General features: G+C 37.0%; 1 protein-coding gene across 5 annotated transcripts in view; it reads left to right on the top strand.

Annotated features, from left to right (window-relative positions):
- ITPR2 (inositol 1,4,5-trisphosphate receptor type 2) overlaps positions 1-19,472 on the top strand; it is a 586,098-nt gene that overhangs the window by 409,223 nt on the left and 157,403 nt on the right. For all 5 annotated transcript variants that reach the window (XM_055572406.1, XM_055572399.1, XM_055572407.1 and 2 more), the window contains 4 exons: positions 473-673; positions 5,017-5,127; positions 8,679-8,774; positions 10,420-10,542. In XM_055572406.1, coding sequence (XP_055428381.1) covers positions 473-673; positions 5,017-5,127; positions 8,679-8,774; positions 10,420-10,542 — 531 coding nt within the window. The remainder of the gene's footprint in view (positions 1-472; positions 674-5,016; positions 5,128-8,678; positions 8,775-10,419; positions 10,543-19,472) is intronic.

Here is a 19,472-nt window from a genome sequence, read left to right as displayed (position 1 = left end):
GGTGTGCTCTGGATCTCTTTGTAGTTGTCTGTTACTCAAAATATTGACAGGTCCTCCAAGTTGCCCTTCATAGTGGTTGTATCATTTGAAGCTGCACTATGTATAAGGGATTGCTTAGTTGACTATTTGATTGCTTCTTTCCCTAATTAACTTCTTCTGGTTTCCTTTTTCTTTTCTCCTTACCTGCTACTTAATTATTTTTGCCCTTTGTATATAGTTTTAAGATAATGACATTGAGAAATGTTTTTTATGAACTGTATTGATAAATATAGATGCTTGAAAAATATATCGCTCTTTTCTTAATCCCAAGAGAAATGTAATAAATGTGAATACTTCCTTACAAAGAGCAGGTCCGTTCCACATTGCCATGGGGATCCTCTTGAGTTGAAAAAACACCCATAGAAAGAAAACTGAAAACATTTAGCATAGTGATTTTTTTTTTAATGCCTTGGGTATATTTTTTTCTGTTTAGCACTTCCTGAGGAATCAAAACAACAAAACCAATTACAACCTTGTCTGTGAGACCCTTCAGTTTTTGGATTGCATTTGTGGAAGTACAACAGGGGGCCTGGGACTCTTGGGTCTCTACATCAACGAGAAGAATGTAGTGCTGGTCAACCAGACTCTGGAGAGCTTGACTGAGTATTGCCAAGGTCCATGCCATGAAAATCAGGTAAGTGAAAGCAGTCCTTCATGAAAATTATTCTGACCAGTTAGCCAAAGGATCAACTTGGTGAAAGAGCCAAGCTTTGTGTGCATTTGAAAGATCTTTCTTTTACTTTGCCAGATATTTTTACTTTCCTAACAAAGCATACAAAGACTGAATTATAGACTAGCAAATACTATGCCATATTTTAATTTAATTTCACTGTAAAAGGAAATTCCCATGAAAACATCCCAGATAAAAATCAGAGTACAATATATTTTTTCATCATTGATCAGTTTTCGTCTTTAGTCAGTCTCACCAGGATTTGTGGCATTGGCTCCCTTTGGCGTCTTGTGTTCCATGCAGTGGGTTGTGTATATTACCATCTTTATATTGACAGTAAATGTAGCAAATAGGTCATATTGCTCCCATTTTGCTGATAGCTAGATTGTGACTCAGAAATTAAGTGATCTTAATTTTTTAATGCCTTACTTACTTAAATTTTTTTAATGCCTTAATTACTCTGGGACCATTACTCAGGGTCCCAGAGTAATGGAATCTCTTAAGTTGTAGGGCCATTCTTAAAACTCAGGACTTGTGGTTGAGTCTAAACAGAGTGCACTTTTGACTGTATAACATTTTCCAGGGCAAAGTTTCGACTCCCTCTTCCAGAGTGTTTGTCTCTGATTCCATTTTCTTGGATATCACAGACACAGAGAGGGAGTAGAAGATGGAATACTTGGGTTGGTAAAGGGCAGAGGGCAGCCTGGAGTTTATTGACTCCACATCCACACAGGTGTTATGGAGCTACCATCACAAGCATGGATCCACCCTGGAAGGAAGAATTTTCAAATCACAAACATTTCTGGATATAAATTTTAAAGAAGCCACTGAGACCAAATGTCGGTGCTTGATACAGAAAAGAAATGTTGAAAAGTAATTGCTTTTCTATTGCATATTATATGACATATATGTACAAAGTACACACACATATATGTACATACATAGGTATGTAGAACAAAAACATGACAATTATTGGCATAAATAATTTGTTATGGGTATCTTTACCCCCTGTAATATGCATGTGATATGGTGAAAGAGTTTGTGGATTTTGCTCTGTCTTTTATTTCACTCTTCCAGGGCAATAATATAAGAAAACCTAACTATTGATTTAAAGTTAAGGAAATATATGCAGATTCAAAGACTTCATTTTGTTGTTGGTTAAAATAAAGTAAATCTATAATAGAAAGCATGTATTTTCCACTCTTGGTTTTTTAAGACAATGAAACTAAGTTTTGAAAGTTACTAAATCAAGTTAGCTAAAAACAGAAATTAATAATAATATAGCATGAATCCCATATACTCTAAAAATAAGCTTACTATGAACCTCGTGCTCTGGAAATATGTGGAAGGAAGGAAAAATGCTAGCAAATTTCAGAAATGATCCACAAATTGATTTCCTCTAAATTGAGCAACCATTGTCATGATCAGAAGAACCTCAGGAAATGTAGATGAACGGAAGATACCTCTCCTTGGTGTCAGGGGAGTAAAAATTTCCTTGTGTGAAAAGAGAAATGAAGCCCATCCTGAAAAATAACAATCCTTTCAGAATTACCTTGATTTTATTCTTTCTCGTTTATCTTACCTGGGTTTCAATTTTTCAAACCCCTTTGACTCTGGGTCCTGCATGGTAAGATGTAGTTCCACAAATTCCAACCAAGTTTCCAATTTTCAAGTTGTATAAAATGAATTAAATTCAGAGTCCTAGCACGGTAGGCCCTAACCTTCAAAATACTGACATTTATCTCTCAGGGTACTTTATAAACTTTTCCCAAGTCAGATTCCTCTATAAATTGCTTAAGTTTAAGGAATCTGCTGACCTTTTCTCTCAACCAGCATAATTGACACGATGTCTGAAATATCAGGAGGTGACTGTATTCCCAGCACAGTCAACAGCATAGATTGTTACTCATTTAGCATTAAATAGCAGAGAAATGAAGATGCCACATCATTACAGATAAAGTTGACTTACCAACCTTGGGCCTAAGGTTCTTATAAATAGGAATATTCTCTTAAAATTGATCGGATCTTAAAATTCTAAATTTAAAGAATTTCTCTAATGAAGGACATATAAAAATTTACATGGTGTTAGAAAGTGTTCTAGTTTCATTCTTTTACAAGTGGTTGACCAGAGTTCCCAGCACCACTTGTTAAAGAGATTGTCTTTAATCCATTGTATATTCTTGCCTCCTTTGTCAAAGATAAGGTGTCCATATGTGCGTGGATTTATCTCTGGGCTTTCTATTTTGTTCCATTGATCTATATTTCTGTCTTTGTGCCAGTACCATACTGTCTTGATAACTGTGGCTTTGTAGTAGAGCCTGAAGTCAGGTAGGTTGATTCCTCCAGTTCCATTCTTCTTTCTCAAGATTGCTTTGGCTATTTGAGGTTTTTTGTTTTTCCATACAAATTGTGAAATTATTTGTTCTAGCTCTGTGAAGAATGCCGTTGGTAGCTTGATAGGGATTGCATTGAATCTATAGATTGCTTTGGGTAGTATACTCATTTTCACTATATTGATTCTTCCAATCCATGAACATGGTATATTTCTCCATCTGTTAGTGTCCTCTTTGATTTCTTTCACCAGTGTTTTATAGTTTTCTGTATATAGGTCTTTAGATTCTTTAGGTAGATATATTCCTAAGTATTTTATTCTTTCTGTTGCAATGGTGAATGGAATTGTTTCCTTAATTTCTCAAAATGGATTAAAGATCTAAACGTAAGACCAGAAACTATAAAACTCCTAGAGGAGAACATAGGCAAAACACTCTCTGACATACATCACAGCAGGATCCTCTATGACCCACCTCCCAGAATATTGGAAATAAAAGCAAAAATAAACAAATGGGACCTAATTAACCTTAAAAGCTTCTGCACATCAAAGGAAACTATTAGCAAGGTGAAAAGACAGCCTTCAGAATGGGAGAAGATAATAGCAAATGAAGCAACTGACAAACAACTAATCTCGAGAATATACAAGCAACTCCTACAGCTCAACTCCAGAAAAATAAATGACCCAATCAAAAAATGGGCCAAAGAACTAAATAGACATTTCTCCAAAGAAGACATACAGATGGCTAACAAACACATGAAAAGATGCTCAACATCACTCATTATCAGAGAAATGCAAATCAAAACCACTATGAGATACCATTTCACACCAGTCAGAATGGCTGCGATCCAAAAGTCTACAAGTAATAAATGCTGGAGAGGGTGTGGAGAAAAGGGAACCCTCTTACACTGTTGGTGGGAATGCAAACTAATACAGCCACTATGGAGAACAGTGTGGAGATTCCTTAAAAAACTGGAAATAGACCTGCATTATGATCCAGCAATCCCACTGCTGGGCATACACACTGAGGAAACCAGAAGAGAAAGAGACACGTGTACCCCAGTGTTCATCGCAGCAGTTTATAATAGCCAGGACATGGAAGCAACCTAGATGTCCATCAGCAGATGAATGGATAAGAAAGCTGTGGTACATATACACAATGGAGTATTATTCAGCCATTAAAAAGAATACATTTGAATCAGTTCTAATGAGGTGGATGAAACTGGAGCCTATTATACAGAGTGAAGTAAGCCAGAAAGAAAAACACCAATACAGTATACTAACGCATATATATGGAATTTAGAAAGATGGTAACAATAACCCTGTGTACGAGACAGCAAAAGAGACACTGATGGATAGAACAGTCTTATGGACTCTGTGGGAGAGGGAGAGGGTGGGAAGATTTGGGAGAATGGCATTGAAACATGTAAAATATCATGTATGAAATGAGTTGCCAGTCCAGGTTTGATGCACGATACTGGATGCTTGGGGCTGGTGCACTGGGACGACCCAGAGGGATGGAATGGGGAGGGAGGAGGGAGGAGGGTTCAGGATGGGGAACACATGTATACCTGTGGCGGATTCATTTTGATATTTGGCAAAACTAATACAGTTATGTAAAGTTTAAAAATAAAATAAAAAAAAATAGAATCAAAAAAAAAAAATTTACAGACAGTGTTTTACTTAACCATTGCTTTTTGAAATTCTACAAAAATGGTTCGCCTGAAAAGATGCCTGTTTCATACAATGTCTTTCTCTGTGTTCTTCATACAAGTCATTTAATTAACACTAATCAAATAATAGACTCTATGTAAAAGAATATGTAAAATTAAATCTTTGACTTAGATTTAATCTCAAAGTTAAATCTTAATTGCATTTTAAAGGTCAAAAAGCTAAGGTGATTCTGTTATTTTATGTCATGGCCTCTAGTGCTCTTATGTTGTAAATAGACTTATTTTAAAAATACTTTGTTTTCTAGACATGTATTGCTACTCATGAATCTAATGGAATTGATATCATCATTGCTTTGATTCTGAATGACATAAACCCTCTTGGTAAATATCGAATGGACCTGGTGCTCCAACTAAAGGTAAAGTAAACCCACTGCGGGGAAGGGGAAAGTGACATTCTCTATATAAAACTCACTTTCAGAGTTGACTTTAAACGTTCAAGTCGCTCTTCTAGAAAGCAAGGTATTTTCATATTTTCAAGTAATGAATTGACAGAAAGGGATAGGAAAAGCACAATCAGCACTGAATTGCTGATAAAGTGTCAAATAAGATTTGAGGATATCTTACTGGAAGTGTTTTTAAGCAGTCACTTTGTTTCACTGCTTTTCTTTTCTATTTTTCATTATATAGAGGAACATAAGATGCTGAACATTCACTATGCCATATGTTTTTAATTCATCTTGACTATAGAATTCTATCTAACAAGTCACAATTAATGAACCTATGGTAGAAGAGGGCTCCGTTTTCACTTTATATCTATTTTCTAAAAGTTGTTTTCTTTTATATTAGAATTTTAATTTTTTCCCCAATACGGTAAGCCATTTTCAAGCTCCCTTTGAGAAGTTTTTGTTTAGTTGCTAAGTCATGTCCAGCTCTTTTGCAACCCCATGTTCTCTGTCCATGGGATTTTCCAGACAAGAACACTGGAATGGGTTGCTATTTCCTTCTCCCTGGGGTCTTCCTGACCCAGGGTCCGAACCAGTATCTCCTGCATTGCAGGCGCATTCTTTACCGCTGAGCCACCAGGGAAGCCCCCTTTGAGAAGTTGCTTTAGCTTAAATCATGTGCATACTTTATAGCAGTTCCATTTATCAGAAGTCAGGAGCACAATGGCATTTTGAAAAAAATTCCTTCAACTTTTTGTTCAAATGGAAATAGATAAGTGAATATACACAAGAAACTATATAGTTTCAAATAAAAAGACATGATATTCAATTGAGATGAATTTTTAAAGACTGCATATGTTAGGTGTTAGAACTAAAAACATTGCTTATTTAAAATTTTTCCATAAACATAGGGTTGATCCAATATCACAGAGAATAAAGTTTACCTTTTATAGGTAAATTTATGGCCAAGAAGGATAGAAATGGTATTCTTATAGTTGTTTCTAAATATAGATTTAGATTACATAATGGAATACATATGCGTCCTACCTGTGTGGAGATTATACTAATGGCTTATAATAAGCAAACAGTTATGTTTGTGTGTTTTCACTATTTTTATTTGCAATAGGTATCTTGGATCTTTCTCTTCATAAATGAGAAAGAAGGTGATTCTCAGGTAGATTGCACTTGTGTCCTTTTCCTCATTAACTTCATTCTTCAGTTAGCAAAGTCAGCCTGGCCTATATGATAGCTTAATTTGAGTTACTAGAGAAAAAATGATTTTATCTTGAATTCATCTTTAACCATATTTCAGAAAGAAACAGCATTTCGAAGTCTTAGATTTTTTTTTAATCTTTAATTTATCTAAAGACTTACACCTTTAAATCTCATTTTTAATAGATCTAACTTAACTGGGAGAAATACTGAAGGATTCATCAACTTAAACAAAGTGTAGGGGACTTCCCTGGCAGTCTAGTGGTTAAGACTTCACCTTCCAATGCAGGGGTTGTGGGTTGAATCCCTAGTTGGGGAGCTAAGATCGCACATGTCATGGCCAAAAAACACAACAACACAGAAGCCATATAGTGACAAATGCAGTAAGGACTTTAAAAACGGTCCACATCAAAAAACAAAAATCTGAAAAATAAACTAAAACAAAGTATGAACATATAGATTATTTACAAATTCAGACCTATGGGGGGGCAACCCTAAATGATGGGGTATGACTTACTTGTATGAAGATATTCTTAGCTATTCAAATGAAAATCTGTTTTGAAAAAAGGGTCATTTAAAATTTCATTTATGTTACCTTTTCAAAATATGACAGTTGGATAGGTCAAGGTATGTGTAAAATAGAAAATGAATGAATTTGAATTGAAATATTTATAATATTTTACTAAGAGAGATGAGTGTATGTTTCTAAATAATCCATGAGGCTTTGTACATAATGGCCAATATGAGAACAATGTTTGTAAGACAGAATGATATAGTATACTGGCAAATTTTAGAAGGTATAGGTAGGATGCTTTTAATTATAAATTCCCTGGAACATTATAGAGATGCCATATGAAAAAAATGTTAAGGTTTTATTATATATCATTTACTCTTTAATTACTTAAACAAGTATATTTTTAAGTATATTTAACTGCACTCATTTACTATACAAGTTCATGAATTTTTTCATATATATATCTTGTCCCTTTTAATTTATGTTTCATAACTGACCTGGACTATAAATTGCTGAATTTTTAAAATAAGTAGGTTTTTTTGTTGTTATTGTTACTGTTGTTGTTGGTTTTGTTTTGTTTTGTTTTGTTTTTTGTCTAAGGATTCTAGCTTCTTTTGGAAGAGAATCCTTTATTAACACATAAAAATTGAATTTCTTAGCATATATAATCTCTTGAACTTTCAAATTGATTCAGATTTCAGAAGGCCATTTACAAGATTTCTGTTCCCCCAAGATAGTACGAAAAAGATCGGTTAGGAAAAACACCATATTGCCAATATTCTGAAATCGGATGCATTTTTAAGCTACTTTGTATTGGGCCTGCTGAGTGAAATTCATTCGAGTATACTGTTAGTGTTGCCAGGGTTTTAGCTTTTGATTATTTGGGTCAGTTCAGATTGCTCTAAAGATGTAAGCTCTTCACTAACTCTAGAACCTTACTTTTTAAAAGATATGTTGTTTGTGTGGGATGCTGGATTATAAAAAGGGAATTTTAGGATTTGTGCAAATCTGTAGAAATTAAAAATGGAGCATTATTCCAAACGTTGAGGATATTGTGTTTTGTGCTGTAAGACTTTCTGTAACTGTGTGGTATCCATTTTGGATAATAAATTGGCTGAATCAGAAACATTTAAGATTTCTTCTATAGGTAAACATGTTTGAGATAATATATTTTAAAAACCAAATTAGGAAGCACCAAAGACAACAAAGCATATATATATTACCATGTAGGGAGTCTAAACTGTTATCAATAAATTTATATTTTGTTTCTAACTCATGAATTTAGAATTTTGTAAATTAATTCTCACTAAATTATTGATCAAATTTATTTAAGATTTTGATTTGCTATGAGTTGATCTTTCATATTAAAAACAATTGTGTTAAATTCTAATGAACTATGTGCCATTTTTGTAAAATATGTCATTGATAACTGGTTCACCTTACTGTCTTGTTAGGTTGTCTTCATAGAAAGGCCTACTTAGGAAATAGTGAAGGAAGATATGATTATATTTTAATGTATCATATATAAAGTCAATTTTGTGTTTAAAATGCTTTTATAGCAATATTTAAAATTTCCTTTGTAACATATCTCAAATGATTCATTGCTTTTATTTTCTGTTGACAATAAAATAAAACATTCTCTTTTAAAATGTTAATAAGCTAACTGATGAAAAGTAGGAGTTTACAATTGTGCTTGATTTAAAAAATAGTCCTGATAATCTCAATTAAAACACATGCAGGGGATCCTTAATCCATGAAATAGACTTTTCATGTGCATCAACTCAATGTGTATCTTTAGAACAATGCCTCCAAGCTTTTGCTGGCCATCATGGAAAGCAGACATGACAGCGAGAATGCAGAAAGGATTCTTTTCAACATGAGACCCAGAGAACTGGTAAGAACACTTTTGAAAGTCATGTCAATAATGTGTAACCTGAAAGGGACAGTGGATAGTATACATGTCAGGGGGCTTTCCCTGATCTACCAAGACATGCTGGCACATCGTGACCTGCCATTACTAATACTTCAGAGGGCTTATGGACGCAAAGGCCTGTGTGATTTGGGTCCTTATGACTTCATTGGTTTATCCACTCTAAATACTTTTCTTAACCGGCTTGTTACACTTGACTAAACTATCTGCAAATTATTTTTGCCCCCAAAAAACGTTTGCTTTAGTTTGTATATTAGGATACATGTGAGGAAGATAAACAAAAATGTTTGTACCCCTCAAAAATTATATTCACACCTCTTTCTGAAAATAAAAGCAAAATAAATATCTTTTGCAGTTGTCCTTAGTGAAACATGACAGTGTTCAGCCTGGAAAAAATTGCATGGAGACCTGATGGGAAATCCCCAGAGATCATTGGTGTTGTCTTCCTATTGGAGAGGTTATATTTTCCTCCTCACTGTGACATGGGAATTATGAAGAAATATCAGCATGCTTTAACAGCATTGAGTTTCAAAAGCATTGAGAACATTCTCAAACTGTATAGCTAGTCCCCTAATAACTAAGTCCTAGTTGTCTGAGTACCCCTGTTGGTGCTATGGGCAACTCTATGAAGACACTTTTAATGTGTAAGCAGAATAAGTTCATTGATGTGAAAGAGCATTTGCTAAATATTAGAACAAACTGTGGGCCCAGGAGGTGCAGGGAAGGGACAGGGAAGCAATGTGTAATGTTAACAGGAAACATGGAAGGTTGGGAGAAGAGCAGAGAGGCAGGGAGTGTAGGGAAATATGACGTATGAAGGACCTCTTGCTCTCTTTAATAGTAAAGAACAGAGTGGAAGAATGTAGATAAAGAGAAAGATAAGGTGCAGTTTGATTTAACAAATAATTAATGACAGCATAGTATCTGCAAGGCATTGGGCTAGGAAGAGCAAGACACTTCCTCATCTTCATAGTTAAATGCGGGTGGTGAGTTATGTTTTCATTCAACAGCAACTCTGCACAATGGTCCTTTGAAAATACCATTTCCTTTATCTACAACACTATCGTCCCATCATCTACTTCCTCCCTGTGGCCCATCCTCAACCTCCTGCCTGAATTAATGCCCCTGCCCTGTGCTCACTGAGTGCTTCACACTTATTCCTGCTGCAGGCAGGACTGTTATGCTGGCCTCTTGCTGACTCTTCCACTGGATGGTAAGCTCCCTGTGGGCAGGAACTCTGTCCTATCCACCACTGGGTCCTCAGGCAGAGGATGGTGTCTGTCCAGCACCATGTATTCTTGTTATTAGTGGACCCTTGATAAATAATGGATGCTTATCAGGGTTCCAAAGTCTAATTCATGGGAACTTGAGCACTGTCAGCTTTCAAAAATCAAGCCAAAATTTCCAAGGAAAACAGAGAATTTTGTAGGAAAATAATTCCATAATCATTTAAATGAAGAAGGTTTCCAATGCCATTTTCATTTAGAATTCTTGTATATTTTTCAAGTCTTAGGGGGCATTCCAGTTTTTAATTATAACCCATAAACGAGACAAATGCATGCTGTTTGTGGCATTTTAAGTCTTGATGTTCCTGTTGGTTTTTTGATAGGTGGATGTGATGAAGAATGCCTATAACCAAGGATTGGAATGCGATCATGGGGATGATGAGGGCGGAGATGAGGATGTTTCCCCAAAGGATGTTGGACACAATATCTATATCCTGGCCCATCAGGTATCACTTTTTTTAATCTTTGTATTGTTTTGCTAATCTTATCAATCTCGTCTTATGTCATGGCTTGCTGTCAGTACTTTCAAGATCTGGTCCTTCCATTTATTCAGCGCTTGTGTCCCTTGCTCTGAGTCAAGAAAAGGAAAAGCTCCCAGAATGCCCCAAGGGCTGTGGTCAGAGCTAGTCAGCAAGAAAACAGTACTTGGTACCAAAAACTGGGCCAGCAAGGAGGAGAGAATCCCATGTCAGAGCCTGAGGAATAGGTATCCATGGCAACAGATGGAAGTCTGGAAGCCGAGAGGACAGAGGCTCCTGAGAAAACAGAGAGTGTAAAGGAAGGGATGCATTCAGGTCGAAACAGACTTCTGGCCTCTTTGAATTATAGGCTAGCGTATTTCCTGCAGAACCTGTAAAGTGACAGCCTCTAACTGTTTTTTACTGGACTTCTAAAAAATATGAAGCTAAATTCACATTCTTTCAAAGGAAAACCATTTCTATTTTGTGTTAGTATGAAAACAGGTGCTTGGTTAGTGTTATCTGACACATTTAGTTCTTTTAACCTGGAGATCCACTTTAAACTTGCATCTTCTAATGCAGAGTTGTTTTAGAAGTTAAAAAATTGAGATGTACGTATGTCCATTTGATTCTATCTATATCAATTTGGTTCAGTTATTCAGTCATGTTCAACTGTTTGCAACTCCATGGACTGCAGCATGCCAGGCTTCCCTGTCCATCACCAGCCCCCAGAGCATGCTCAAACTCATGTCCACTGAATTGGTGATGCCATCCAACCATCTCATCCTCTGCCGTCCCCTTTTCTTCCTGCCTTCAATCTTTCCCAGCATCAGGGTCTTTTCCAAGGAGTCAGTTCTTCACATCATATAGCAATTATCTATATAGCTCTCACTTTTTTACAGAATAAAGTCTAAACTTCTAGACTGTCTTGCTAGTCATTTTCCCCTATTGACAATCTCTACCTTTTCTTGCTTCCCTGTATATCCTATCAGGTAATTGAACAAACATTGGTAGATATAAATAAGACTCTGAATAGATTAACTTTCTATTTGAAAAATTTTTCCAGTTTTATTGAGATGTAATAGACATACAGCACTGTGTAAGTTTAAGGTATTAAAAATTTCCTCTTTAGACGATTCTTACCCATCTCTGTCCTCATACATAACTGCCTAATGTATGTAACCTTGAGTATAATTTTTATTATATATATTTTATTTATTATAATTTATTATATATAATAAATATATATATATATATTTATTAAATATATATATATTTTATTATAATAAAAAATTCAGAAAGGAATCAAATTCTAAAAGATATTAATACAAGAAGCTGCAATAATTTTATAGTATAGTTGCACCATTGAGAAGATTTTTAGGTCTCTCACAGTATGTTCTCAGCCACGTCCAGCTCTTGGAACCCTATGGACTGTAGTCCATCAGGCCTCTCTGTCGGTGGGATTTTTCAGGCAAGAATACTGTAGTGGGTTGTTGTTCCCTTCACCAGGGGATCTTTCCAACCCAGGGATCAAACCAGCATCACATCTCCTGCACATCTCCTGCACAGTTTGTGGATTCTTTACCTGCTGAGCCATCAGGGAACCTTCTCACAGTATAGCAAAATTCATATATAGAACAGAAAAGGTCAGAGCAAATGGGTTATAGCTAGGAAGACGAGAGAATTTTAAGTATTGAGGAACTGAAAGCTAAGATGAAGAGATACACTGAAGAAAGTAGAACACAGAGATTTAAGATGCGGAAGAGGTATAGTTTTAGAGAGAAAGAAATTGGGTGACAGCAATTGAGTCAAGCCAGAGAAGGACTGTCCAGAGATTGAAGGAGAGTAGAGAGGGGAAAAAAAATCACAAACTGGGAATTAAAGTCATATTGGCTTCTACAACAAAGATAGAAATAGAGTGACACAGCACGTGTACATGAGCAAGAAGTTATTTCAGAAGCTGCAGCATTGTGGAAGGAAAACAACTGAAAAAGAGAAGAGCAGAGTGAGCAGTAATAAGTTTTAGAAGGAAGTCAGGGAGTACAGCCACCCTTTGTGTTCTTTTGACTGAAAGCTAGTCTCGCTCTGCCTTTAAAAGTTATTCCGCTGCCTGAGCAAGCAGCTACACGAGCAAGATCTAACCATGTGTCTTTCAAGTTGGAAGTGAACAACCCGACCAGCCAAGTCAGCCCTGAGAAAAATAGAAGAGTAGATGTTTGAGCCAGATTACCTCGAACCCATGGAGAAGACATTTAAAAATGTAATCTCACGTTACCAGTTTTGAGTAACAATAAAAATATTGTCAGGAAAGACCCGTGTTAGGTCAGGGTCAGTTCAGTTTTAAGCAGATTAAATACAAGAGTAGAGATTAGGTGGTGTTTTTTTTTTTTTCTTCCGGCCATGCCACATGATATGTGGGATGCGGGATCTCAGTTCCCTAACCCAGGAATCAAACCTGTGTCCCCTGCATTGGAGCTCAGAGTTCTAACCACTGGACTGCCAGGGAAGTCTGAAGAATGCAGATTTTTTAGACAAGTTAAGGTAAATGTTGAAAAGAGTGGAGAATAAGAATAAAGAATACAAAAGCTACTCTTAGATGGAAAGATAATGATTTAAATTATGAAAGAGGTTAAAAAAGAAGACAGCATAATGTCAGTGATTTTGATGGATTTGAGTTTATGAAAGTGCTTAGAGAGAAACAGCTTCAACGATGATGGTGGACTTGTCCAACCAGTGGGAATTCAGAACTACCTGTTAAAAAAAAGTAACGAAGAGCTAAAAACTACTTACTGAAACAAAGAGATAATGGATATGAAAATGGCCTGAATGGATATCTAGAGGTTTCTGAATCTCCCCCAAACCAACATGTTAGAAAAGCAGTAGTATGCAGAGCGTGATGGTACAATATCTAGGCACATAGATAAAGCCAGACTTCAGGAAGAGGGAGACTGTCAGACTGAGTGAGGGAAGGAGATCTGGAATCCTTGAGGCCTTGTGATTAAATTGTAAGAGTGTAAACATGAAACGGGAGTCCACAGGAGTCTAGGACAGGAATGCAAGCTGTATGGAACAGTGTATGTAACCAACAGGGTAGTTAAGCAACAGCCTGCTCACTTTCTTAAAATGACACCGGAAGTTGCTCCCTTGCCACTTTATACATGTGTGCTCTATGGGGTGGCTCCTCCCACTAGATTTAATGAAAAATTCAGTTTTCACTCAGAAGAGAGCCAACCCGTGCTCTTTTGATCTTTCCTCAAGTGACTTCCTTGGCTTTCTCTAGGCCAGGATATTGTACTGGTTTCTTAGGAGGCAGAGATGGTTGCTGAATTCCTTCCTTATGAATCTGTTGTCCAAATAGCCTCCACACTGAGGCACAAATGCCAAAGACAGTGGTTGTAAGCCTTGCTTCAGAAGTAGCCATGTAGCTGAGCTCCAAGAGTCTTCTGGGGTCCAGGTTCGGCTGTATCCATTGTGAATGTGGAGTTGTTTGGGTCTGTCATGCTGATGACCGTGCAGATTGGTTTCTGCCTTTGCACAGTTCAGTGATTCCAAAACTGAGGTTCAGCTTCCTCCTTGTTTTGCTATAATCATCTTTTGCACAGACAGTCTATTTTGGTGCCCTCAGACTTTCAATTTTTGTTGTTATTCTTTTCATGGTAGTTGGGTAGTTCTGCTTTTTCTACCATGACATCCTTTTTGGCCCTTCCTGTGGTTGGTGTTACCAGAAACAAATAATGCTTCTTGTAAGTGTCTTGTCTGATCTACATAGAACTATCAATACCTGAAAAAGGGAATTTCTTAAGTTCTAATACCATAGTGTCATGCAGAGTAATTTCCTTAAAATTCAGCTCTGTGTCCTTTTACATTTTCTGTCCTTCACATGCTCTTCTCATGCATCTCTGCCTCCTCTCTCTGCTCTAGCTTTGGTCTTTTATATTCTACCTTCTTCATATTCCTTCTCTTTATTCCTGTCTTTCTAGAAAACAGGCATTGCATGAAATCTAGAACAATGTTCAGTACTTTAGATAAGTTTAACATATATAAAGTCCTGTTGTTTCTTTAGGGCTTCCCTGGTGGCTCAGATGGTAAAGAGTCCACCTGCAATGCAGGAGATCTGGGTTCAAATCCTGGGTTGGGAAGATCCCCTGGAGAAGGGAATGGCTACCCACTCCAGTATTCTTGCCTGAAAAAAAATCCCATGGACAGAGGAGCCTGGAGGCCTGCAGTCCATGGGGTCACACAGAGTCAGACATGACTGAGGGACTAACACACACACATTGTTTCTTTGATTCCATGTGGCAGTTCTGTTTTTATGAGACTTTATTTTACGTTAATTTTATTTTCTTACCCAGTTTTATTAAGATATAATTGACACATATTGTGTAAGTTTAAGGTGTGAAGACGGAGAAGGCAGTGGCACCCCACTCCAGTACTCTTGCCTGGAAAATCCCATGGACGGAGGAGCCTGGTGGGCTGTAGTCCATGGGGTCGCGAAGAGTCGGACGCAACTAAGTGACTTCACTTTCACTTTTCACTTTCCTGCATTGGAGAAGGAAATGACAACCTACTCCAGTGTTCTTGCCTGGAGAATCCCAGGGACGGGGGAGCCTGGTGGGCTGCCGTCTATGGGGTCGCACAGAGTCCGACACGACTGAAGTGACTTAGCAGCTTAGCAGCAAGGTGTGAAGTATGTTGATTTGATACATTAGTTAATACCCAGTTTAGTCACATGATTGCGATTTTTCTTTTGTGTTGAGAACATTTAAGATCAACTCTTTTTGCAACTTTCAGGTTTATGATACAATATCATTAACTCTAATGACTGGGCTATACATTAGATCCTCAGAATTTGTTAATCTTTCAACTGGGAGTTTGACTCCCATACTTCCCTTTTCCCTCACCTCCCAAACCCTGGCAAACACCACCCTATCTCTGCTTCTCTGAGTTTGTCGTGTGAGATTCCACATCTAAGTGATCTCATGCAGCATTTGTCCTTTTCCGTCTTACTTATTTCATTAAACATAGTGCTCTCAGGGTTCATCCAGGTTGTTGCAAAGAGAAAGATCTCCTTCTTCCTCATGGTTGAATAAGATTCCATTGTGTATCTATATTGGATCTTCTGTATCCGTTCATTGATTGAAAGACAACTACATTGCTTCCATGTCTTGGCTATTGTGAATAATGCTGCAGTGAACACGTGAGACAGTTCATTTCAGTACCTACTAGAATTGAGAAGCATATGGAGAAATGTGAAATGTCATGTGCCTTGCAGGATGCAGAGAAGTATTAGATAGCTTGCCTGTGGAAAGCAAAAATAACTCCTGGCTCTTAAGGCAAGAAAGAATGGATCACTTTAACTGGATATATGAAATTATTTTTAAATATAGGCTTTAAATTTTTTCATCATCATTTCCCCATGTCATTAAATAGTCTTTGAAAACACAGTTTTAATGTCTGCATAATTGTTCACCATTTTATTGCACCATAATTTATTTAATCACTTTTTATTGTTAGACATTTAGGCTTCTAATGTTTTCAATATTATAAATTATGCTATGATTAACATCCTCACACATTAATGTTTGTCTGCTGCACTATTTCCCTAGGATAAATTCCAAGAAGTTTAATTACTAGGTTTCATGGTAGTAACTATTTTATGGTTCTTGGTGCACATTATAAAATTGTTTTTCGCCATGTGATGGTAATAGACTTACTGAATCCTAAAATTATTACCATTTAAATAAAGATTCACCAATTGAATAGTGTCAGGAACACAGTGACCACTCAACACGTTTGTTGAATAAATTAATGAGGTAGATGAAAAGGAATTTCATTTTAATCCAAATCTTTTGGATTCCTAATAAAATGAATTATCTTTTAATATGTTATTTGGTCATTTCTATTTATTCTCTGAATTGCTTGAAAATGTGTCTGTCTGTTCTTCAGTTGGGTTTCATTTTTTTCTTTGTGAATTTTAATTAAGGTCAACAAATCTTACTCATAGTAGTTACATCTACTCCATCCTAGTTCACTTGCTTTCTAATGTTTTAATGATAATTTTTCCCACTTTCTTGATATCTTTAAACACTCACCTAGATTTTCTTCTGGTATCTAAGAAATTCAGTTTTTGCTCTTAATTGTTTAATTTTTCCGTGTCATAATGCAAGAATAATATAAAGCTACGTTCTTGTGCTAATTTATCTGTAAAGACATAGTCCAAGTTTAGTAATAACAGCAGTCTGGGAGGGCAGGGCTTCTAGTAATTACATGACCATGATGTATGTAGGACATTAGAGACCAGGGCCAAAACCCAAACCACCTTCAGGGCCAAGAAAAATGGGTGATGTCAGGGCAGGTGAGGCTGGGACTATCTGGTGATCTGGTAAGCTGTTACTTACCTCTGTTGACTTTCCAGTTGGGATTGCAGGCACTAAATTTCCTATTCCTCCACTACTTAAAAATGTCTGAATTTTTAAATTTAAAACATTGTGAAATCTAATTTTAAAAAATTGACAACTCATTCAAAAAATTTAAAAACATCAAGTGTGCCAACCAAAATTTACCAGCAGGAAGAATGCAACTTATGAACCATAGTTTGCCACTTGTGGATTTGTTTAGTCGCTAAGTCATGTCCAACTCTTCAACCCCATGGACTGTAGCCTGCCAGGCTCCTATGTCCATGGGATTTTCCATGTGAGAATACTGGAATGGGTTGCCACTTCCTTCTCCAGGGGACCTTCCTGGCCCAAGGATCAAACCCACATCTCCTGACTTAGCAGGTGGATTCTTTACTACTGAGCCACCAAGGAAGCCCACTTGTGGACTAAGGGATCTGAATTTCTCATTCAGTTTTTAATTCAATTATATGGTCTTTTTTAATGCTTTACCAGATGTCAGGCACTGTACTAGATACTAGGAATACAGCAGTGAGGGAAAGCAGCAAGAAATCAGCTCTCAGGGGACTTAGATTCTGACTGGTAGCAGTGATAAGTAGACAAACCAGAGAGAGCAGATAGTCATACAAGCTACGCAGTGAATGAGAAGAGGGTGGGATGAAAGACACTCAGGAAGTCTATTGCAGAATGACTGATCAGGAGAGTTTTCTCTAGGGAGGTGAAATTGAAGCTAGATCTAGGTGAAAAAAGCAGAAGTCAGCAGTATGTAGTGGGGCAGTGTGGGGCGCATCCCAGAGATGTCTGGAAAGTGGCAATAAGCTTGGCATGTTTCCAGGAGTAGAAGACTTGTGTAGCTGGACCCTCACCCAGCTCCCAGCACTTAAACACTATACGGATTACAAACACTGCACCGAGGCTCATTTATTATAAGATTATCATTCAGGAACATTTATTAATTAAGCACCTCTTTTTTTTTTTTTTTTTTTTGCTTTGCTGGATCTTCATTGCTGTGTGGACTTTTCTTTAGTGGAAGTGAGCAGGGGCTACTCTTGGTTGTGGTGCATGGACTTCTCATTGTGGTGGCTTCTCTCGTTGCAGAGCACAGGCTCTCGGTTGCACAGGCTGCAGCAGTTGTGGCACATGGGCTTAGTGGCCCTGCGGCATGTGGGATCTTCATGAACCAGAGATCAAACCTGTGTCCCCTGCACTGGCAGGCAGATTGTTCACTACTGGACCACCATGGGCATCCCTTGGCCTTGCCTTTTCCCTCCTACCGAACATCTTGTATATCAGGCATCATTTTAGTTGCTAAGGTAGAACATGAATAAAGTTGCCATTAAAAAGCTCACAGTTAAGTGTGTGTTGGAGCGGGGAGAGCTAAGCTGCTTCAGTTGTCTCCAACTCTTTGTGACCCTATGAATTGCAGACTGCCAAGCTCTTCTGTCCATGGGATTCTGCAGGCAAGAATACTGGAGCGGGTTGCCATGCCCTCCTCCAGGGGATCTTCCCAACCCAGGGATCAAACCTCTGTCTCTTATGTCTATCTACATTGGCAGGCAGGTTCTTTACCACTAGCACCACCTGGGAAGCCCTGGAGTGGAGAGAGGGAGACAGATAAATGATGATAATCTAACATACTTTTGTTAAAATGGAGGTATGTACAAGACACACTTCTCTTAAGTCAGGAGAGAATTCATGGAAGTGACACTTGAACTGAATCTTGACAAATAGGGGAATTGGGGAGAACATTCCAGGCAGAGGCAACAACTTCTGCAAAAATACACCATAGACATTTTAGAGAAAGGAACTCCTTTGGGAAATATTGGTAAGGATTTGGTATGGTATCTACTTATGTCTTTATTTGAAATGAATTACAATAATTTGAATTGAGTCAACATCTTTCATAACTGTAATGACCCTGATTGTAAGCATTTAACAAATGTTGCATGATTGAGTGAATGAATGAATAGGACATGATATACTCTAAAACTTTAATATTTTTAATGTAAGTATTGTAATTAAAAAACAAAGATATTTTCCTGTTCTCATTACCACAATCAAAATTAATGGTATTGCCCCCCACTGGAGAATAAATCCTGTGCACAAACAATTATTGTTTCTGTTCCTATGCTAAGTATTGTACCTAGCTATAGTAGATACTCAACAAGAGTTTGGGAGAATAATGTCCTGCAAAAATTCATGCATGCTGATAGTGTTTTTATATAATACAGGTACTCTAATATTTATAGAATCCTGAAAAATTGACATTAGCATTCTCACAGTCAAGGATATTACTCAGCTGCTGTGGCCTTTCTTTTTAATTTTGTAGTTTATTCTTTACCAGTCATATCAGCAAACTCTACATAGACAGGACTCTATAATATCTTCCCTCATATCAGGAACTTTTCTTACTTTCATTCAGGATACCATCTTTCCTCTGAACTAGCAAAATATCTCTTCTTGTTTTTAAAATTCATTTATTATTACCTTAGTTCCTCTAAAGCTCAAATTGAAACCTAGTTA

This window comes from Bubalus kerabau, chromosome 1 (assembly GCF_029407905.1).
Source record: "Bubalus kerabau isolate K-KA32 ecotype Philippines breed swamp buffalo chromosome 1, PCC_UOA_SB_1v2, whole genome shotgun sequence".
Lineage (NCBI taxonomy): Eukaryota > Metazoa > Chordata > Mammalia > Artiodactyla > Bovidae > Bubalus > Bubalus kerabau.
Note: the sequence above shows the minus strand (reverse complement) of the source record. Positions and strands in the feature narration are given on the sequence as shown.